Source organism: Echinops telfairi, unplaced genomic scaffold (genome assembly GCF_000313985.2).
Source record: "Echinops telfairi isolate 266 unplaced genomic scaffold, ASM31398v2 ScPeMD7_7469;HRSCAF=8507_1, whole genome shotgun sequence".
Lineage (NCBI taxonomy): Eukaryota > Metazoa > Chordata > Mammalia > Afrosoricida > Tenrecidae > Echinops > Echinops telfairi.
Window position 1 is genome coordinate 91094900 of NW_022111373.1, and position 24428 is coordinate 91119327.

The window sequence follows — 24428 nt, forward strand, 5'->3', positions numbered from 1 at the left end:
TACCAATTCCAAAAATGTATAATGCTGCATGTTCAACATAAACCATCTCAGCTGAATAGCACTCTCCTTGTAAATCATTGAAGCATGGTCACAAGCAACAGAAAACCAATGGGGTTCCACTTGTTTGGGATTCTCCGTGAGAAAGGCAAGTCAAGGAGAAAATGCCAGATCCCTGACAAAGCTGGACCAAAGGATCTGCTCCAGGCCACAGAACCCTCACACCTGCTTTGGAGTCAGAGCCTGGTAAGAACCCAACACACTGGTCCCATGAGCCATAAAGGCTCCTTTCCTAAAGAGGAGCTACTGAATCAACTATGGATACACCAGGAAGTCATTTTAAAAAGTGGTGAAGGCCGGGTGAAGAAATGGACGTATCATTTACTAGACGTCACGTTAAACAGTTGTGCATTTATATTTACCACTCGATCTTTCTAACAACCATGTCATGTTTCTAATCCCCATGTTGCCAAGTAGAAAACCAGGCCCCAGCCAGGGACGACAAAGAAACTGCCTCAAAGACAAAGACAAATGCTGGAATAATCAGAACCCAGATCTGTCTCACTCCAGCGCTCCAGCCCTCCCCAAACTTACACGGAGCTGTTACCTCATCTGGCACATATAGTACATAAATCACATATAGGAATCAAAATGCCAACTGAAGCCTAATCTCATATTACCCTTTCCACATTGCTTCCATGAGCCATAGTGTATACTCCGCTAACATAATATTTAAAAAGTTTTCTATATGTCCAAATACAAACTTTTACATTGCCACTGTATCTATAGGTTCGACTAAATGTTTACTTTACTCAACAAGTGCAATGAGCAAGCGCTACTATTACGCATGTGAACTAGAACTCTTTGAACCCGCATTCAAGTACATCTATAGTCTAATGGTAATTAATTTCCAGACTGTTGACTCTAGGCATTAGGAGAGTTTGAAATCCCAGTGAACTATCAAAGAATGATTATATCACATCTGAAATCACTTGAGTTAAATGTATTTTATTGAAATCTAATTCTTGGAAAACTGGCTACATACAATCAGGATACTATATTTTCTTACCATGCCCAGTAATAGAATTTAGTTGAGGTCTTCGGAATTAAAAAAATATATAGATATTTTAATTATATTAGAGAACTATTTAACTAATTGTCAATGAAAGACAATTATTTGTTTCTTTGAAACTAATTTGACTATATTATCTACAATGATGGGTATAGCCTCAAGAACCAAAACACATTAATAAATAATTATCCAGCATTTTAAAATATGATTATATTGTAAACTAAAAGTCCTATATAGAACAACAGATTCCGTTTCTACTCAGAACGATCCTCTGCGGCAGGTTACCTTTACGTCTTAGGCCATCAACTTTCAGTGATGAAATTAACACTGAGTTCGCCCAGCTGTGTCCTGCACACTATGACCCCTCCACACCATACCTGTGTCCAGAACCTCACACTCACTGACATCACGTGATCTCAGATTGTTATGAGCTCATTTGACAGTTGAGGAATGGGCTTCAGTAGCTAGCCAAGGTTCATGTGGTTAGGATAACACACCTTGGATCATAAGCAGGTCTGTATGGCTCCAAAGCCTATGCTTCTAAAACTAATTGAGACAGTGGAAGTATTAAACTAAACACATGAAGCACATTTTAAGGATTATATTCAAAGTCACTTCATACTTTGGGAAAATATGTAGAAACGGAAAAAATACTTCAGAAGATGGCATTCTAAATAGCATGAAGATATTTATTTTGTGTGTAGTACTGAAATATTTTTTCTGAATTATGCCATGAGCACTATTTTATTGATCAAAATTGAGATGAAGAAATTGTTCCATATTGTGTCTGAGGTCACCAAAGCAAATCAAAGCTTACATTACAAAAGTGCCTAATTCATCCATGAACGTACACCCTCTTAAAAAGTAAAGTCTTTATCCTATAGTAAACATGACTATGTATAGAAAATTTCTATGTATTCATACTTTTCAGATATCTCTCTGAAAGTAAACAATCATACATACCTTCGCAAAGAGCAAGTTTAGTTGCTTCCCTGATCCATGGTACCCGCCCTGGGAGAGGAACAGCTTAACCTGTTCTTGAACCTGCTCTTCATCCAAGTGCCAGCAGTTTTCATCGTCGATACTAGCACCCGCTGTTGGGTCGGGAGCACCTGGAGAAAGAAACAAAACACGCATGCTCCATTACCAGTCCTGTGCCCCAACTTCACAATGATTAAGACGCTCTTATTTTTCATGCTAACAAGTTTTTAATACGACTTCAATTCCAATTATACATGCAAATGAATGACTGAAGTAAATACAAGCATCACTTCCACTTTCAGGTCTTTCCTAATTTGCCAAGCCAACATGTAGATTACTTTAGAAATGAGATGTTGCTTTCTTTCTTCATTGAAAGAATCTGAAGACATCTTCCAAAGTATTCTTAATGGCATACAATAGTTTCACTTAACTAGGAAAAAGGGTTGGCCTTGAGGATTAAGCTTTTTCAAATGACTACCTATATGGACTCAAACTGATTAGATAGGAATCTTAGCGGGGTAAAGAACATAAGGCCATGTTTGAGGAACAACTCAGAAACGGCGGTAAGGATGGTTTAATAACTTGAGGAATGTAATCAACATCATTAAATGGTCCAAAGAGGGCAAGAAAAAAGGCAGCAGCAGCAGAAGCTCTGTCTTTGGAATGTAGTTTATATGGATTTTTTAAAATGAAAACATCACAGAAAAGTCTCATTATATATATGTGATTTTCACAAAGGTCTACTGTGTATGACTTGCCAGAAAAATATTTTTCAAAGGCATTAGAAAATGTGAAACCAAAGACACTCAGCAGTCTCTCTTGACTTAATTCAAGAAGCTTCCACTATTACCCGCTGCTGTATAAGCTGCCTGGTGGCCCAGTCTTCACTTGCAGAAGTCCCAAGATGAAAAAGGGAAATCAAGCCACAGGGGAACAGGCAGTGCAGCTGTTGTACTACACCAGGCTGTAGTATCACCTTGCCAAACCACGTAAATATTTTATTTCTGAAGTACGCACAAAAGATAACTGCTATATAACAAGCCCTATGTGTACTGACTATCTTAGAAATTCAAAATTTACTCAGATTTTTAGGTAGGTAAGAAAGCGTTTCATTGTTTGTTAATAAGATAAAGTGGTATTTTAAATCCTTCAGACCGTAAGTAAAATGCATACACAAAAGGTATAAAAATCTTTCATTCGTACTGTTTCATTTCTGTAGCAAACCTTAAAAATGCATTTGCAGGTGTAGTTTTACATTATTTTTCTTCTCTCCTAGAGATCTAATGCAGACCCAAATCACCAAGATAATCAAAAACTTCTGCTTAGAACCACCATCATTAGTCCCCAGAACAGCGGTTCTCAACATGTGGGTGGCGACCTCTTTGGGAGTTGAACCCTTTCACAAGGGTCGCCTGACTCATAATAGTAGCAAAATGACAGTTGCCAAGTAGCAACGGAAATAATTTTATGGTTGGGAGTCACCACAAGAGGAACGGTATTAAAGGGCCGCGGCATTAGAAAGATTGCGAACCACTGCCCTAGGAGGAAAGCAGTGGCAGTCCATGAACTTCCCGATTAGGCTTGTTCATTGGTTCATGCATTCAACCAGCCAGCATTTATTGAGTACCCAACACAGTGCCAGCCCTCTGCTACACCTAAGGAAGTGGCTGTCAAGCTTTTTATACCAATACTCAAAGTGGGAAAAAAACCATTTCATATAACTCATGTGACTGCATACATCTACCTCTCCACTAACAGACACAAAGTTTGATGGAAAAAAAATCCTCACTATGGATGCTATTTTCTATTGTATGAGTATTTCCTATTCTATTTCAGTTCTTTAAAAAGCATGTCACAATGTCTTGTTTCATAACCCATAATGGGTAGCAATACGTAATTTAAAAACCAATGTTGCATTGTGTAAAATAAATTGTCAATCCAATGACTTTATAGTAAAATATTTTATTTTTTAATTCATTTTAAAATCATTTGATTGGGGGCTCTTACAGCTCTTATAATATTCCATACATCAATTGTATCAAGCATATTTGTATAAATGTTGCCATCATCATTTCCAAAACATTTTCTACTTAAGCCCTTGGTATAAGCTCCTCTTTTCCCCCTCCCTACCACCCTCGTGAATCCTTGATCAATTACATATTGTTATTATTTTGTATCTTACGCTGTCCATTGTCTCCCTTCATCAACATTTCTGTTATTCGTCGTCCCCTTCGGGGGATGCTATATATCCAACCCTGTGATGGGTTCCCCTTTCTCCCACTTCCTGACCATCCCCCTACCCTCATGATATCACTACTCCCACTACTGATCCCGAGGAATTTCTGTCCTGAATTCCATGTGTTGAGAGCTTTTATCTGTACCCATGTGTGTTCTCTAGTCTAGCCAGATTCGTAAGGTAGAACTGGGTCACAGTAGTGGGGGGAGGAAGCACTCAGGAACAAGAGGAATGCGCTGTGTTTAGTTGGTGCTATACTGCCCCTGGCTGAATCATCCCTTCATTCTGACCCTTCTGTGAGGGGATATTCAATTGTCCACAGATGGACTTTGGGTCTCCACTCCAAACTCCCTCTACACATCAATATAGTTGGTTTGGATCTTTTGATACCTGATCCCATGGACCCTTCATGATCACACAGGTTGGTGTGCTTCTTCCATGGGGGCTTGACACTTCTCTGCTAGATGGCTGCTTGCTTAACTTCAAGCCTTTAAGACCACAGATGCTATTATCCTTTGGTAGCTGGGTACCATCCTCTCTCTTCACCACACTTGCTTAAACACCCATTTTGTCTTCAACGATCGTGTTGGGAAGGTAAGTAATAAAAGAGTGCCAGGTTATTAGAACAAAGTGTTCTTGTGTTAAGAAAGGCCTTGAGTAGAGGACCAAATTCTGTCTGATATCTTAATACTTAACATATAAATATATGTACAATGGTCTCTATTCCTTTCATTATAAATTAGTATATTTACTTATATACATGCCTATTAGCCATACCTCTATAAATAGCTTTTGCCTCCTATTTCTTTCCTCTATTTCCTTTCACCTTCCTCCTATCCCACTATCATGCTCACCCTCCATTTGACTCTCAGTAGTTCCTCTCAGACACATTACACTTGATTAAATCCCACCAGGCATTATATGTCCTCCTTGCCATCAATTTTAGATGTTATTGTTCCCTTATCCCTGAGTTTTATAAACAATTTTTAAAAACACACTGCCATGAAACCAATTCTGACTCATAGCGACCCTATATAGAATTTCCAAGGCTGTTGATCTGAACCACCGAACTTGAGTTAGAGGTCCAATGCTTACCCAAGACCACCACCAGGCCATAATAACATGTGAGAGTAAGTACCCAGAAAAGGTGGGGTGTTGGGAGACTCCTTATCAGGGAGCTGTGGCTTTACCTTAGCTGGTCAGAATAAGCAAACCTTCCAAAGACGACATCTGAACTGAGATCTGTCTTAAGTAGATTCGCAGTTAACTAGATGGTAACTAGGAGCAGGTATAGGCACTTGAAAGGAGTGACTGGGTCTGTATAGGGGACTAAGAAAAGAGCCTGGGCAGAGGCTTCCGGAGGGAAGGTACATGGTGCACTGAGGAAATAAAAGATGGTCCAAGCAACAAGCATCATAGACGGAAGAGCAAACCAAGACAACACTGGGGAAAAGCCACAGACCCAGAGGGGTGAGGTCTGTTCGATGCCGTAAGCGTAATGACTGGGAAGAAAAGGGATTTCTGAAGTAGTTAAAGGGCAAAGTCAAATACACTTTTTAAAAAGATTAATTCTAGATAGTGAAAGACATCTTGTCCTTACAAGCACCGATTTCAACATGGACTCTACGACGGGCTGCAAAAGGAAGGTGAAGTGGCCCTCTGCAGCACAGGGAAAGGAACCTCGGATGTATCCTAGGCTTGCAAACCAGTCCAGACATGGCTGTTGGCAGCAAGGGCACTGTCCCCGTCGCACAGCGGCTAAGTCGCTGTGTTTGGATTTTCAGCCCCGTAGGAAAGAGGAGCCCTGAGCTTTGAACTGTTGATCTTGCTTATAGCAGCCCAACTCCAAACCCACTATACCACCAGGGCTCCTTTTATGTAAAGAAAGATTTTTAGATTTTTTTAAATTGTGCATAAAGTACAGCATTCCCTGTAAATCCTCCATCTTTGCACTCCTATCTCTGAATACCTTTGCATACTTTTGAATCATGTGGATCATACCTTGGAATCTATTTAAAAATATCACTGAAGTGTGGAAGAAAGAGTGGTGCACACAAATATTAATGAGGCAAACAGTGAGGATGCTGTTCCCTGGTCTGCACCGATGAAGGTGATGGTGCACTGAAATCCAGGGGAGGGAGCAGAAATGAAGAATCCGACAGGAATTTAGGCCATAAACACTATCGGACCAGCGGATATTGAAGCATGGGGGAGCAAGGGTCAACAGGGGCTCCTAGGTTAAGCAAATGGGTAAGATATTAAACAAAAGTCATAAATAACGGCAAGTGGCTTATTAAGGAAAAGCTCAAGAGACCAGGGCGCCACAGAAGGCGGGAAAGGAGGGGCTTTTCCAGTAAGGGCTGGGCAGATGGGTAGATGTTGAAGCTCCTCGAGCGCCAGGACACTGTCTGTCCTGCTCACCTGCCTTCCTACCACCTGGCACGGGGTCTGCCAGTATCAAGCTCCACAGTACTGGGAGCAAGGGGGCCGGAAGGAGGGACATAGATACATGTGCATTCTTCCCGCTGAAAAAAGGACTCACAGCAAAAAGGCTAAGAGCTACTCCCGATATCATCCTCCTGTGCTGATCCCCTTGTCTCTTCACAAGGCCCCTCTGCAGTGTGTATGCACACGATCCTCCTTCGACAGAAGGAGAAGCTGGTCCAGTCATTAGGGCTTGTCCACAGCCACACGAATAGATCCGTCTCTAACTCTGGAGCTAAAGTTGGATCTGAGGTCATCTAACACTAAGTCTGTGGACACTGTTACTATAGTTCTCTTTTACAGGCAGTTTTAAATATATATTAGGGTAAGTAAAAAAGTACTACTGTAAAACCATAAAAATCTTTATTAAACACAGACTTCAAACTGTGAAGCTGCTGTGACCTGATGTTGCCTTCAGAAGACTCCATGACCAACCTGTGTCCTTTGAAGAAACCAATCAAGATTACCCTTTGTGTTCCCCATGAAAACACAGTGGCCATAGCCTTCTGAACTGACCTCTCTCTGCCTTGAGGTTAACTGGCTCAGCAGGTCCCTTGGGAAGCTACCCTTTTGATTGGAGTACTTTTTTTAAGTACCCTAAGGAAATTGACTTTACTGAGAGAACTTATCTGTAGTCTTCCATTAATTGCCAAGGCACGCTTAACATACTGGTTTGAAACACACATCTACATGCATGAACTAGGTCCATAATAGCAATCAATTATTTTTTTACTTAACCTCTTATAATGTAGGAGCCTTGTTGGTACAGTGGTTATGTGTTTGGTTGTTAACCTCAAGATCAGCAGTTTGAAACCACTGGCAGTTCCTCAGGAGAAAGATGAGGCTTTCTATTCTCATAAACATTTACAGTCTCACATGAAAAACTAATAATAACTTATAAAGTATAACGGGTCCATAAGGAAGGGAGGATGGGGGAGGGAGGGACATATATAAGGAGCTGATACCAAGGGCTCAAGTAGAAAGAAAATATTTTGAAAATGAAGATGACAAGATATGTACAAATGTGTTTGACACACAATATATGTATGTATGGATTGTGGCAAGAGCTGTATGAGGCCCCAATAAAATAATTTTTTAAAAAAGATTTACAGTCTCTGAAGCCCACAAAAAGGCAGTTCTACTCTGTCCTGTGGGGTCTGTATGAGTCAGAATCAGCTGTGTGGCAGTATTATTTTGGTTCTCGTATAACGTTATAAAGTAGCAACTATTGGGTCTACAGCTAGATTCCACAGATAATCTGCGCTCTCCTTTGAGCCTAGAGAAGCAAGTGCGCGCGTGCACACACACTCACACCCAGAGTTATAGACAGTTTGACCTACAATTTAACACACACACACACACACACACACACACACACACTCACAGAGCTATAGTGTCAGCTTTACCAATACATTGGAAGAGACTTCGCCCCCAATAACCTACTGTTCTTTCTGCTAGGTTCTGTTGAGGCTTTTCCGACCCGAGACCCCATGTGCATTAAAATGAAACCGCTGGGTCCTGCGCCGTCCTCACAATCACTGCTGTCTGAGTCTACTACTGCAGCCACTGGGTCCACCTATCTCATCGATCACTGTCCTATTTCATCAAGCATCGACATTTCCAGAGACGGGTCTCTCCTAATCACGTGTCCAAAATACATGAGATGAAGTTTTGCCACCCTCCTGTCTGAGGAGCTTTCTGGCTGTACTTCTTCCAAGACAGTTTGGTTTACTCTTTTGGAAGTCCATGGCACAACTGAAGAGAGGTAACTGGAGTACCTTAGTCTAGTAACACTTTAGATTTTTGGCAGCATATTTCCCCACTGTGATAGGTCGTGTATATCCCTGCATAATTGTAGTAAGTGAAAAAGAGCTCAACTTTTTCAGTTCCATCTGACATGTTCTTCCTTCTTTTCAGGGAAACTTCTGCCAAGCTATTGATTCTCCACTCTCACCATTCCTTCAGATGAAGTGAGCCTAAATAAATCCAATTTTGATCTTCATTGCATTTATGTCTCCCAGTTTTGTTGATTTTCTGTTGTTCTCTGTTGGGTCACACACAGCCCAAGCCCCCTGAAGTCTTGCTCCAGGACACCTGGGGGGGGGGGGCAGACTGCACAGTGGTCCGGCTGCAGACATGCTGTGCGTAGCTGTGTGGGTCTCAGCTGGCTTACACTTGGGATTTCCCACTCATTGCAGAAATTTCCAAATATTTTAAGTAGATTTGGATTGGAGAAAATCCCAGCCTTCTCATGTGGAATGGACTGGCGAAGGCATTCACGGTCAGACCCTCCAAAAACTTCAGAAAACTCTTAATCTTTTTTTCCTTTTCATGCTGAGAGCTAAGCCTAGGGGAAAAAAAGAATCTAGGCATCACTTAGATTTTATTTGAATACTCCGTTAATCTCTTCCTTAAAATATGGTAGGCTTTACTTCAATAGAGGAGACCTTAGCTCAGCTAGGGCCAGTTTCTCAAGATTGGGGGACAGGGGAGAAGGCCATTCAGTTGCTGCCATACAACATTGTGCTAAGGTCACCCCAAATCAACAGACACTCCTACAAGGGTGAAAAGCGAATCTTACTGGAAATTCAGGTCAACATGGGGGAGGAGACATGTATGTCTCAGAGGAGGGGAATAACACTTCTGTTCGTGGGTAAAGCAAGTAGCTACCTCCCTTCAGGGGGAAAAACCCCAAAACGTAACAGTACTGAAGCAGATGATTGCTGTCCCAAGGAGATGGAATTGGAGGTCACTGGATTTGGTTCTGGTCTACTTATTGTTTGAGAGTACCCAATGACTGGTGGCCCAGGACTCCATATATTTACTATTTTATGTATCTCCCCACTTTCTTAGGGCATGTATTCATCTGGCAGCCATGGTACTGCCTTTGTGAATGAGTGTTATTGAACGGTTTGCCCTATCACCAATCCCCACTTTTCATGTAAATGGTGTTTAGTTACTTAGGCATATATTCTGTACAAGTCAACAATTCATGTATAGTGGTCTGAATAGCTGGCCGATACTTGTATAATTTCCTTTTCTCAGCAGTGTTTTAAATTCTATACCATTGGCTAAATTAATGATACTATCAATAAAATCCTCTTATGCCCCACAGAGCTGATTTATAATGTTCCCTATCATAAAATGATAATGATGTCTCTAAAATGAGACAGATACATAAACCATAAATATACAAATAAATCTGGGGCTCACATCTAACTCTAGTCCCAATGTAAGAATATCGTTCTCATGGCATGGCCTTACTAGATACTCGCCTTCATGAAAATAGGATGCTAAAGCAAAGTATGCTGTAGAAACCAGATGGCACCTAGCTGTCAGAAAGAACAAATGTCTAGGGTCTTAAAGGCTTGTCCTCAAATAAACGGCCATTTACGTGAGGCATGAACTAAGTACATGTGGAAGAAGCACACTAGCTGTATGATCCAAGGATGGAAAATCATAAAATCTAAATCCGAAGGAAGGCATAATATCAAAGTTTAAATTATGAAAGACGGGTTTGGAGAAGGCTCTGAATGACAGTGGAAGCCCAAAATCCATTAGCAGTGACCCCACATGGATTAGGCCTCCAGTGAATGCCCTCTGCCCACAGTCCAGGGATGTGAATATAGGTTTGCCACCAGACAGAGATAGCACATCAGACTCTATGTGCCATCCATTCTGGCACATCTAGTTACGTTAACCTGTAATAACACCTCATTGTGGCCGTTACATAATTTCATGGCAACTTGAGAAATAAAGTGTAGGGGTGGAGTTTGGCCTGTCGGTCAGGTCACAGCCTGGCTGTGCCTCCCTGTGGGCACGGCCTTCTCATAAGGAGGATCCCAGGAACTTCCCCCCTTCTCTCTGCTTTTAACTTCCTGTTGGTGAGCCAGGCTGAGACCTAGAGAGCCCTGTGATGCTTCTACTGACATTGGATCCACAAGACTTTTTGCCCACTGGCCTGCCACCTTCCTGCATTTTGCATCATTGTGTGTGGCTTGTGCGTCTGAAGAAGGACTTATGGAGCAGTATCCGACTTATGAATTTGAGTTGCACTTGGCTGGAATGTTTTCGTGCTATAAGATGACCTCTCAATACAAAGCTCTTTCTCATACATATATGAGTGTCCCTGGGTTTGTTTTTCTAGTCAACCTGGCCTAACACATAATTTCCTTTTTGACCCATTTTACAGTTGTTTCCGTTTTCAATATTTTCTACTTTCATTTGATTGAAGTTGTGCATTGTCATTTTTGGTTTGGGGGTTTTGAAGTTGGGTTTTGGGGTTTTTTTTGCTTCCTGTTTGTGTTTTGTATATTTTCTGTATATGCATTCTAGGGTAGGTAAATCTACAGAGACAGTACCTGGATTAACAATTACCTAATGGCACAGCAGGGGAGGTGGGGGAGCAATGAGGAACCAATCACAATCTGAAATGGATTGTGGTGACAATTGTACAACTCTTCTTAATATGAATGAACAATTAAATTGTATGATATATGACGTATGTGCCAATAAAACTGTATTTTAAAATCTGGTAGAGATTAAAATTTAATTGGTATATAGACAGATTTTGATTCTTGTACAACTGTGGTAATATCTAATAGCAAATATATAAATCCATGAAATAATGTTTCTCAAGCTTTAAAAATACAAAACAAATCAAGTATTTTCCCAAACTAGCATTAAAATTAGCATATTACTTAAAGTACTGGGGCCGTAGCAAAGAGAAACGGCTCAAACACAACACTGTACGGTGAATAATCTATACAGTCTACACCCTCGCACTGCGAGGGTGCCTGAGGACGGCCCTCAACAAGACGGCGGACACAGTGCCTACAACAAAGGGCTCACGCACAGGGACACTGGCGAGGCTGGCCAGGCCGGGGCAGGACTGCTTCCTTCTGTTGTGCAGATGGGTCAGAAATGACTTGATGGCACCTCGCATTTACAACAGCAGCTTCCAAATCCTGGATTAAAATTTAGAAGACTTCTGTTCTAAGCACAGTGGGAAAAATCATGTGTCCCCAAGCAAACCACTTAAACGCCACATGGCTACGTGTCCTCAAGTGTAAAGTTACAGAAATTAAAAAACAACATATCATTAGGTATCTAGAAAAGACTGCCTCCTAAAAATGCAAGATAATCAGTGAATACATAAACCTTAATATATAGATAACTCAACATTTTAAGGAAAACGATCATATGTTCTATGTACCAGGAAACTAGTAATCGACAGCAACAACAAAACTCAACCCAAACTTGATTCCACTGAGTTGATCCTAGTCACAGTGACGCTATGGGGTTTCCCAGGCCACCCTCACGAAGGAGGCAGACTGCCACATCCTTCTCTCTAGGAGGAGGCCGCGGGTTCACGCCCCACTCCCTCCTCTGCAGAAGCCCAACACTCCATAACCACTGAGCCACCAAGGTGCTCTATAATAACAATCACCACCCACTCCCGCGAAGGGAACAAATTATTATATTTAACTTTAAGGTGATTTTGAGCTATTGAAACCCTAATGTCTTGATTAAATGCACTTAAGTATTGCCAAATCTTATATAAAATGTGCTGAAACTTTGCAAATTTTATTTCTACTTGTTAATGGGCTGCCTTTAATCAAGGACAACTCTCTCGGCACTTAACTTTGAGAAAGGAGGAAGTACAAACGGAAACACAACTCGTATATTTATACATTTGCTAACAGATATCCCTCCTGTTGGACAAGAACCAAAATCTGTGTGTATATAAATTAAACGGTCCATTAAAGTGTTTTAAAATTTACCATATTTTTTACTCTTATTTATATTTATAATTATAAATGCCATAACTTTTACAACTATGTAATTAGTCTTTGTGGGCATTTTATGACCAGAGCTTAATTCTTCAAAGTTTCAAGCCTTTAGGGAAAATGAAAAGAGTCTAACTGTTTAATTGTCTCTCATTTCCAGCCAGGGCTTTGTGACGTTTACTTTCCATTCTACCTTGGTAACGGAACAGCACAAGAGGAGAGCAAAGGAGAAGTCAGGGACAGGATGGCTCACTAGGGCTTTGCCTTCTGTCTGGTGCTAGATTTGGTTCTGATTTAGTTTTGATTTATTCTGAAATAGAAATTTTTTTACCCCAGAGACCATATCAAAATTTTTGGACACATTGTGAGAAATAGATGTTTGGGGCACCACTGCAGACTACTGAATCAGAATTTTCACTAGGTGGAAAAATGGGAACGGAAAGAGGGCACTTCTGTGTTTGGTGAGCATGGTGAATACAAGGGTATGTTCTGGATCTTCATAATGAAGAACAGGCAGGGTCCTGGGGCCTCAGAGACCTCTCCAATGTACTGAACGAGTAGATTTAAGATACACCGAGCGAGAGCTCTGTCTCACACCGTGGACACATCTTAAGACATGTTCACAATGGGCCTATGATCTGGCTGTGGTATGGACTTACCCACAGCTTGTGAGTTCGACTAGAGACTCAATGCTTTCTCCTTCCCTCTGACCTCACTAGAAAACCAACCCGGAAAGAGAGAAAGGCTTGAGTTTACATCTTCTTTTTAACTGTGACCTGATTCTGTCCAAATCATGCTTTAACTGTTTGTTTCATGAAAAGTAAACCATCCGACTGGCTCGTCTCCTCCCCCCGACCCTTCAAGGAGGGGGTGTCCAGTTGCCTACAGAGGGTGCAGTGTAGCAACGATGAAACGTACAACTTTCCTCTAGTTCCTAAATGCTTCCACCCTTTCTCCCCTCCCCACTATAATCCCAATTCTACCTTACGAATCTGGCTAGACCAGAGGATGCACACTGGTACAGACAGGAACTGGAAACACAGGGAATCCAGGAAGGATGATCTCTTCAGGACCAGCGCTGAGAGTGGCGACACCAGGAGGGCAGAGGGAAGGTGGGGTAGAAAGGGGGAACCGATTACAGGAATCCACATATAAACTCTTCTCTAGGGGATGGACAACAGAAACGTGGGTGAAGGGAGATGTCAGATAGTGTAAGATATGACAAAATAATAATTTATAAATTATCAAGGGTTCATGAGGGAGGGGGAAGTGGGGAAGGAGGGGAAAAATGAGGAGCTGATGCCAGGGGCTTTAGTGGAGAGCAAATGTTTTGAGAATGATGAGGTTAACGAATGTACAAATGTGCTTTACACAGTTGATGTATGTATGGATTGTGTTAAGAGTTGTACGAACCCCCCCAAAATTGATTTTTTTTAAAAACACACAAGAATTCTCATAGGAGCTGATACCAAGGGCTCAAGCAGAAAGCAAATGTTTTGAGAATGATGATGGCAACAATTGTACAAATGTGCTTGACACAATAGATGGATGTATGGGTTGTGATAAGAGTTGTACAGCCCCCAATAAAATGATTTTAAAAACAAATAGATAAAAGGGACAGATCCCTTGAATATTTATCAAAAAAGAAAAGTAAGCCATCAATTTGCATGTCTGTCCGCAGAGTGCGGGCAGCATGTGAGCCTGTGGCAGCGGCGGTGAGTCAGCTTCTCCTAGAGAGCCTCCAGAAGAACGTCATCTCCTCCGGTCCGAGAGCCTGCGCCTCCCACGGGGAATGTGAAGTCGGTGGCTTTCCAAGGACCCATAGCCCTGCCTTACAAGCTCAGGGAAAATCCTGACACGGATGACCAGCAGGGAGAGGGAGAAGGCAAGACACCAGTCATTCAGACTCAAAGCGAAAAGGGGAGGGGAGGGGCTCTGTAGAGCAAAGTGGAACAGAACGTGTAGTGAACACACACAAACGTCTACGAGATGTCGATGTTATCCTTAATCAAATCCTCATTTCCAGGTGCTGACTACTGCCTTCATTTGAATGTGCAATTTTGCTGCGGCGGACACAGCCGGGTCCTTCATCACGTTCTCCCCTGGATGGCTGGTCCACGTAACCCCACTGCCAGGTCCCTGAGCCTCCACTCCACCGCAGCACATGGCTTCCCTTCAGCTAAAGGCCCAGGGAGCGAAGGGGCAGCAGTGCCAGCAGCACGGATCTCAGGGCACTCGCGTCAGCCTGCCAGAGGTTGCAGCCCCTCTTGTATTATTCTCCTCTCATCTGGCTTTATTACTCATCTCTTATCATCCTCTTTTACTCCAGGAGCTCAATTCAACTCAATTCAACTCAACTCAAATAACCATGTGTTTTCTATGTATAAAAAGTAGAGTGTGTGCACTTTCTCTAACTCTCATTTTAAAATGCTGACCATACACAGTGCATGACAAGGAAGTCACTTTCAATTACTTGGCTAATAACTCTATTATTAATGATGGCTTGGTATGCAAATATAAATATTTTTACCAAAAGTCTGTTTTACATAAACTCACCAACTTCTCAGATTTATTAAGAGGTGTACTAAGCTTGCACAGCTTCCAGAGGAGTTAGCTGTGATTATTTTTAAATCCTCCTTTTTAAAACTGGTTGCAAATATTTTCAACTATCTACCACGGCCCTTTAACCCTTTGCGTCAACTTCCACATGAAGATGCTAGGGATAATAGGCAGAAACCTCCATTTACTCCAGTTGCCTTCCAAGTTTTACGGAACAGACTTTCATCAAACACATTTTATAAAGACAGAAACTGAAGCTTGGGTTCCTTGCCCCTGGTAACCAGGCTGGGAAGCAAAGCAGCCATCTCACTGCAAAGCTGGAGGTTGGGGTACAGGGACAGGTGACAAGAGACTCGGGCAGTCGTTCCTGGCCATTTCAGGGAGAGAAGGAAGAAAGTGGTGACTGATCTCAACTGGTTACAATCCTTTGTGAATTCTGAGGGTTTTCCTTGGTGGGAGGGGTAGGGGTAGGGGGAGACTGTCTGAAGTAACTGCAGGGTGTGAGGGGAGCAAACCTTGAAGGTGAGGGGAGAGAGGCGAAGGGTATAGGGAGGGGCCCAGGCGAGAAGTAACCTGCTGCCACTGAGAGACCCTAGCAAATGCCTCATGGCTGGAGACTTGTGATCCCTTCAAATTCCTAGACTCACCCTCTAGCAGCAAGTCTCTGGCTAATGGGCCCTGTAAAGACTCCTCATGTGAGGCAAACAGGAGCATCACCTGTGTCTACTCAGAGTCCATCCCTGCTGCTTTTAAAAAACACGACAACAAAACCCTTACCCGATACTACACAGACATTAACTTTCGTTCTAACAGGGGCAAAACTGGGAACTTGGGGAAGGAAATTTGGTAATAATTACAAAATTATTTTATGTATGTCAATACTTGTGCATGTTTACACACATATACGAAGGGGGGTTCATGACAGCATTGCATACAGTAGAAAAGAAAACAAAGTATATAAGTAATAAGGAAAAAAAAGTATATAAAAAGAAATGACCTCAAATTCGTTCCTAGGTTAATGGTTAAATATATCTGCCCTGTGCCTATCAAACAGCATTTAAAACCAGGACAGACCTATTTCTACTACAATCACAAGGGGCTCATGTTTTTGTTTCAAGGGCAACAAAGAGAAAACTTCTGAAACATGCTGTTGTTAGGTGCCTGTGAGTGGGTTCCAACCCACAGCGACCTTATGCACAACAAAACACTGGCAGCCCTGAGCCACCCTCACCACTGAGCCCAGAGTCTCGGCCAGTGTCAATCCATCTCCTCTGCCTCACTGCTCCTATGCTTTACCAAACAACTATGTCCTTCTCCAGAGACCCTGAAGTAGGTTCTGTGATTCATCTGAAAATTACATACAGGCATCTAAGTCACATGCCGGTGTGCATGATTGTGCTGTTGTGTGCACAAAATAAAGTGTTTCACAAATGTAAACTGCACTGTCAAGAATGGTTACCGCAAAGAAATAAGATGGCAGAGCTGCGGTGGTGGCTAACAAGGGCTTTGTCTTCGTGGCTTTATATACTTCTGTACCATGGTCCCTTGTCCAACCAGCACACATTCTTAGGTTTTAATTTTCGGCAGGTTTCATGCAGCTACACTTGGTGGCTATATATTTAAAGCAACTTTCATTCTTGCCTATAAGAATATATTTGTTCATTTTATTGACCACTAGCAGATCACATTGTTTCACCAACTGTCAACTCCAGAATGCTCTAAAATAGAATTATCTCCTTAGGATACTGGCAAAAACTGGATGCTAATGCAAGCCCAATTACAATAAATATGACCATCCACAAGGAAACAAAGGGATGAGGGTCAGACACGAGACTTCCATCCAAAGACTCGAACAGTGACGCAGTACGTATGTAACACATGTCCATTAACGGGTAAATGCCCAAGCACCCACAGTATAAAAATGGAATTGAAAAATGTCAGTGTTGACTTTTTTAACAATGAGAAAGGAGGCTACCAAAATACACAAGTCATTTCTGCCCTGACTTGGTGCTCAGAATCCAGTGAAATATAACAAGCAACTGGGTGTGGCTGAATCGGCTGCGTTGGGTTTGTTTGTTTGCTAGTATCCAGGAGAGCCTGGACAGGCTAGTGTGAAGGGTGGACAGGAGTCCGAGTGAAGCAGGATAGGGGGCTACAAATGGAATTCATAATCATGGTTTTAGAAGACTAGGCTCAAGAGCCCTGGTGGTGTGGTGGCTTAGCCCTGGGCTGCTAACCGTAAGGTCAGCAGTTCGAAACCACCAGCTGCTCCAAGAGAGAAAGATGAGACTTTCTATTGTCGTAAAGAGTGACAGTCTCAGAAACCCACAGGGGTAATGCCCGATGGGGTCACTAAGAAGTTAGAACTGACAATGGCAGAGAGATTAAGGGGTTTTCCTTTCCCTTTTTTTTTTTTTTAAATGCTCAAGCAAACAGAGGTGTCAGAGCAAATAACAACATACACGACAGACACACCTAAATGGGATTACTGAACACTTCGGCAATGTGAACTCCAGGTACTTCCTTTGTCTCTATACAAAGACTACAAAGATTCACAGTATGGAGCTGGAGGAGATCTTAGGAGTCCTTCCTTCATCAACCCTTATCTGACGTGTGAACACATCTCCCCGACAAGGGCTAACTGTGACAGTATCGTGGGCGCCTGGCAATGAAGTGAGGGATACGTAACAGACTGCTTTTCAGACTGTTCAAGGTCCTAACAATATGACTGTCCCTTTCTCTCTGTTCCACCCAGGTTGGGGCCAATGTCAATTCCTCCCTCATGCGCACCTTCTTTCTACCCGGAACCTAAAAAAGGTAAGAAAAAAAAAAAAACAAAAAAGGAAAAGAAAAACAAAACAAAACAGGGAAAACGTAGCTGCAAAAAAGCGAGAAAGCAAACTGACCTCCACCATCATCTATCTGCTCCACCATCACCAATTGGTTTATCACTGTTCTCTAGGAGGAGGCATGGTGAGCCAGTCACCTTCTCTATCACGAATGTCATTCGTGCATTTAACGATTTACTGTATGTTGTCTTGTTCAACTCATAGTGAGGCTATGTACAACAGCACAATACGCACTCTCTCCTGTACCCATCTCGCACTTGTGCCTACACTTCAGCCCATCAATGCAGCCACTGTGGCAATCCTTCTCATTAGGGCTCTTCCTTTTCTCCCCACTGACCCTCTACTTTCCCCAACACGGGGTCCTTCTCCAAGAATTAGTCTTTCATATAACACGGTCAAAGTGCATGTTGCCAAAGGATATTAAATGCACTGCCAAAAGAATGAACAGATCTGTCTTGGAAGAAGTACAGCCAGAACACTCGCTAGAGGCAAGTATGGTGAGATTTCATGTCATATACTCTGAACAAGTTGTCAGGAGAGAGCCATCCCTGGAGAGTGACAGCATGCCTGGGCAAGCAGAGGGTCAGTGGAAAAGAGGAAGACCCTCAACAGGACAGACTGATGCAGAGGCTGCAACAATGGTCCCCAGAGGGGCAATCATTGTCAAGATAGTGCAGGCGTGGACAATGTTTTGTTCATCGGTGGTTTTGAGAGTTAAAAGCAAATCCATGGCATCTAACAACGTGTATTATGTAATTAAAATTCCCACCAGTTAGGGAAGATTGTATGCATTCTAAATCGGAAGGGAAAAATGAGTCTGATAAATCCTGTGACTCAGCCAAGGTCACAGAGGTAAGATATAGCAGAGCAACAATGGACTCCGGGCGTCAAAATTTCAAATTCAATGTTCTGTCCCTGCCCGACAATTTACCTATCTACAATACATCTCTTTAATAGGTAGCTTAAAAGACCAAGAGAGGCCAAGTTGTATTAACCCAGGGAGTGGATTAGTCCTTGGAAATCAATACACTTCTAGAGTAGTATGTAGCAAAAGTAGCAGCCTCTTTTCTTAAGAATATGTATGCTGGAATGTTTTATTAGGATATAAAATCATGAGCTAACAATTTTGTTCTAAAAATGCAATACAACTGCCAATCTCTCTTTGGTGGGCTATTAGCATTCACTATGTTACAGTCATTATTTAAACCAAAATAAAGCCAAACCTACTGCCTTCAAGTTGATTCCAATTCACAGAGACAGCGTAAAACTGCCCTGGTATTTCCCCAGGCAGTAAATCTACAGAGCAGACCGCTGACTCTTTCTCCCACGGAGCAGTGGGCAGGTTAGAACTGCCAGTCTCTCAGTTAGCAGTCTCCCACTTTATCACTGCACCACTCGGCCTCCTTTTAAGATCTAGCATACAGCGGTCAACTTTGTAATCTAATTAAAATTATGTGGCAAATTTTATGAGAATTTATAGAAAGGTCATCTGACAAGGACCCAACTAGGACTAAGCCCATGTTTCAGGGACTTGGCGGAATCAGTGACCTTAGATAAGGTAGCAGCTTGCTCTTGGCGTCTCCCTCGGCAGAGTGCGGTCAGGTTAAACTTGCAGTACACCTAGCCTACAATGCAATTGCGCAAAACATAGTCCTGGAAGGAGACCTGACAGGGTTTTAAATTTACTCAGGGTAAAAAATCATTTCTTTAAAAGCCAAAGACTATTTCAAAAAAATGACAGAGAATTCATAGAATTTTAAGAAACATTAAGATAAGTTCATAAGGAAAAGAAAAAAACACTATCAACATGGTTTGTATTTATAAATTTTATTATGTCTTACTTCTAAAAAGGTTTTGGGTAAGCTAACCATCATTGTCTTTGTAGTGGTCACTAAATAGAGCCTAAATCTTATCCTAATTCAATTTATATCGCAAGTTGTAAAAGTGATGCTGTTCTTAGAGAAAAATATAATTGCTCAATATTCATGTTTAAGATACTTTTCTCAAGGGAAAAATATAGCCACAAAATATCATATAAGAAAGTACTGTTTTGAAAACGTGTGTGGTAAAAGAGAAAGTTTGATGGACAGACATTTGGAGGCAGTGGGACCATGACGTCAAAAAAGTGCTAAACATTTTAAATCCTACCCCTACAAGTCCTCACTGCAACAGTTAAAATCAAACCCTCTCGGGAGCAGATTCCCCATTTCTTCACATAAGGTCATGGCCTGCTTTTTTTTTTGTTTTTGACCTGCTTCTTACTTCTCGTCTTTTTTACTACTTGTCACTTCAGAATAGGAGGCAGGAAGGCAGCTCATGGAATTGGCCTGTTTCCAGGCTGGGAGGGAATCTGCTGATAAATGAAGTGGAGAGAAAGCTAGTGGGACAAACTGCTCAAGTTTACTGTTTGATTGAAGCTGTTCTCACAGGAAGTTATTTGAAAATCACACCGAGTGGAAAGCTAACTTGCATAATGCCCTTCCTATTTCCTTAGGTATTTCTCTCTTCTCATTTAAGAATGTCTGAAAGAAACTGTCATATAAATATAGTCTCTCATCTGACTTCAGTTTACGGTGTGTCTTTAAGCCTACTATTTCAACACAGATTAAATTTTCAAATATTCAGGATAAAAGGCTTTGGGGGTGCTCAGGGTCCAAGACGTGCCACGGCGGTGCAGTGAAAGGAGCGAACAACCACTCTGAGTGGGTGGCGGGCATGGCCATCTGCCCTGTGGGGCAGGTCTACTCTGCCCTGTAGGGTCGCTAGGAAGCACAGACAGGCGAAATGGCATTTACCCTGTTCTTCACTCTTCAAACAACAGTTTAATATGTAGCCGCAAATAAGCTTGTGAGAAACCTCTGGATGGTTGTTGGCTGGCCTGGACTTTTCAAAAATGTGAGCCAGAGGACATGACAGAGCCGAAGCCCACTTGGAAGAGCCCTTAAGCAAGTGTGCTTTCGGTGGGTCGAAGGTACTTGTACACCTAAGCTGTTTCAATTCCTGCTATTGGATGCTCACAGACCCTGCCACCGGAGTGCTTTTACACACCTAAGATAACCTTATTACAAGTTGGAGCTGATAGGGGGAGCATGACTAGAAAGAAGGCTATACAGATTTCCCTGACATAAAAGCCATGTTAAAAGTATCTCACAACACCAGGAGACTTGTCAAAGAGATCTTCACAGCGGCACTTTTCGTAATGAAATGCATCAACAGTGGAATGGACAAAGAAAGAGTGGCACTTTCATACCAGAATATGCTAGAGCTGTGTTGCCTTAACGCAAAGTCCTGCTGCTGTTGAGTTAATTCATATGCAACATGCTGTAAGTATAAACAAGATACCGGATTTCAGAGCCTGGCACAAGCAAAAATAATAATAATAATAATAATTTAAAATATATCAATATTTTTTCAAACTGATACTATTGAACCAATATTTCAGATCTCTTGAATTAAATATAATTAAAATACATAAAATTTAAAATAATTGACATTGACTGTATCTGTTTTGTTTCCAGGAGGCCAGTGCCATCATTGAAAACGATGATACGTGCATCACACTTCCAGTGACAGCGCGCCCTACAGCAACAACAAGCACAAACAGCTCGGCCAGCTCAAGTGGGATGGGTGAGTCTTAAAAGCATAATTTTCAGTGAAAGTCATAAGGGAATCGAACTGCAAGATTGTATTTAAGGAAAGAGAAAACCAAAGTGTTTAGAGATGTAAAATCAACAGGAAACCACCGAGTTAGGAAAGTGATTACCACCCAAAAACTCAGGGGCAAGCAATGCTTGCACTGAGAAGGGCGTGGGACCGCACAACTGCGTGCAGGTCATTTGAGAACATTGGCCAATCGGCACTTGCATGTTCTATGCGCTCCCCTTCATTTTGTACTCCACAGTTTAAAAATGTGAAGTGGTCATTTTGAGGACAACCTAGGAAATTAGAGTTGAATGATTTGTCCTATATCACTAATCAATACAGCAAAAGAAATGTAAAAACGTTAGGTGCCTGAGCTATGTCCTTCTCCCTACTGTGTTTTGAAATATTTGTCAATTATATAAATGTCTTAAAACCACAACAACCTATAGTTCAACAATTATTTAGCCTATACTAATACTATATTAAATAAATGACGGGTATTTCTAAAAGTTGCACCTAAATCCTTGTGCACTGTCATATTTATGTTAAACAAAATAAATACTAGATAAATGTCTTTAGAAATAAATGAAACACCATGTTCGATGTATTAAAGATTTAAAAGAAACTCATTTTAAGAGTTGCTAGATAGAATGATTACTCATATCCTGAACTCTCATTAAGTAAGTTCTAATAATTTAAAATTGTCTTTTCTTAATATGAGGCACTCTGTCAAAAACTTCGCTGAGGTGAAAAAAAATTGAATAAGATTTTTTAAAGGATGAATAAATCCAAGTCACTTCAACTTATAAGGGTGAATTAGATTCTTTAATAACTGTCTAGTGTGTAATGGCATTCTACCAAATGTAAAGAATATGTGAATTAGAAACCAATTGTCAACCAGTCAGTTCTGACGCTGGTGACCTCATCGGTATTTCATCAATGGAAGGCTTTCCTTGCCCCCCAGTAGAATGCCAAAAAACCCTTCAAAACAAACCTTTTAGAATACAAGACTAAACTTTATAGTCTTACAAGAACTTCAGAGCGGTGCGGATGCTATCGTTCACATTTAACTAACTCTTATGCAGGGGAAAATGAATTTATAAAAGGGGAAGAAGAGATCTAGAGAAGGAACTAGTAATTGATTCATTCAGTAACTGTACTCACCATGAACTTGGTTGATTTCAGAATTCTGGGAAAGAATTTCATCTGCTAATTTCTGGGCGGTTGGCAAAACTTCGGTGTGGTGCACTGTGATCAAATACTGTACAAACTTTTGTAGTTGGTCTCTGTTCATTTGAAAGAGGGTCTCGGAAATGGGAAGATGCAGTTTGACCTGATCGGGCTTGCGGATGCGGTATAAAGACAGTGCCACAACATGGGCGCAATAAAATATGTCCTTGTTTCCACAGCTGCAGGTCACTGAGGTAATCTTGCAACGGTCAAAGCTGATGGCCACGTTGCAAACCGTTTCTGGCTCCGATTGCATTGCAGGCTCTGTCACTGTGCCGCTCAAGTGGAAACCTAGGGGAGAGAGAGAGAAGAGAGTTCAGCTTTTGGACCCAGATGCTAGGAGATGTAGTTCTTTGAAATGTATGATACTTGACAGCAGGAAGGGAAAATGGTGGCAGCTTTTCAAGTAGAAACATCAGGCCAGTAATCCGTCCTGTCCCCCTGTCCCACCCCACCCCGTACACACACAGACTTCCATTTTAAAAGGTATATAACAGATATTCTGCTGAAGTACTTATGAAATCATTACAGCACTGAGAAGTCATCATTTACTTCATTCTGAATTTGTGGTATACAACCCAAATTTCTCAGATCAGTGGTTCTCCCTTTCATTCTTTCTTGTCCTTTGTAAGGTGGAACCTGAAAACTTAATTTTCTTCTCCACAAACTCCTCCATCTCACCCACCCTTCATTGCAGTCGCCCACCAGCCTCCCCCGCCTCCAACACAGCAGCTCTGAGGGCTTCCCTTCACAGACCTGGGTGTTGGATGCTACTATTACTAATCCTCAAGGTCACGCGCAGCAAAGGACACCCCCGTGTAGCAGCTTCTCGGAGCAATGCGTGATGGTGGACCTGGAGAGCCAACTAAACCTCACGCATTACCACTGAACGATTATTTTCTTCCATATACTACAGAGCAACGCTGGTCTAAGACAGGTGTTTGTTAAGGGAGTATATGTGTACAAAATCACCAAGTAAGAAAGGGTATTCGCAATCCTGTAGCTTAAATGTGTAATCACACTGGAATCACCCTCAACCTCCCTGACTGCTGATGGCCCTTTACTCCAGGGGAGACGCTCTCCCCCTTCCTGCCCACAGGCACACTGCCCCCTTGGACAGCTCTAGCTCCAGCTTCCTGGGAAATGTCCTGCTTGGCCGGAGATAAATCTTCCACATTATCCTTCCCTAAATTCAGAGGAAAATTATACTCTACATTTTATTTGACACACCCATCCCGTTCCACCCTGCCTGTGAAAGCCACGTTCGGCGGTCAGGGAGAAGCTGGAAGGCAATGGGAAGGGGATGCCTTTGGAGACTACCAGGCCTGAGGGTTGCCGTGGAGTTCCAGGGGGTTGACAGAAGTGGGGTGTTCTACATGGAAGCCTCTCACCTTCACTGTCTCTGCTATTTTAATAGCACACAGCAAGCAGGCCCGTGTGCCTTCAGGCTCCTGTCATTCTCAGAGAAGGACCTTCACCACTTGGGACCTTTGGGAGCTATGGGGAGGTGACACCGAATGACAGCCACAAACGTCTGGAGCTTACACACGGAACACCTGAACTCAGGCCAAAGATGTTAAAAAACCACT

The 24428-nt window shown here is 42.0% G+C and overlaps 1 protein-coding gene across 1 annotated transcript in view; it reads right to left on the reverse strand.

The window, feature by feature from the left end:
- ZSWIM6 (zinc finger SWIM-type containing 6) overlaps window positions 1-24428 on the reverse strand; it is an 82326-nt gene that overhangs the window by 54506 nt on the left and 3392 nt on the right. The window contains exons 2-3 of the mRNA XM_004703704.2: window positions 22774-23130; window positions 2033-2181 (exon numbers count right to left, since the gene is read on the reverse strand). Of these exons, the coding sequence (XP_004703761.1) occupies window positions 2033-2181; window positions 22774-23130 (506 nt within the window). The remainder of the gene's footprint in view (window positions 1-2032; window positions 2182-22773; window positions 23131-24428) is intronic.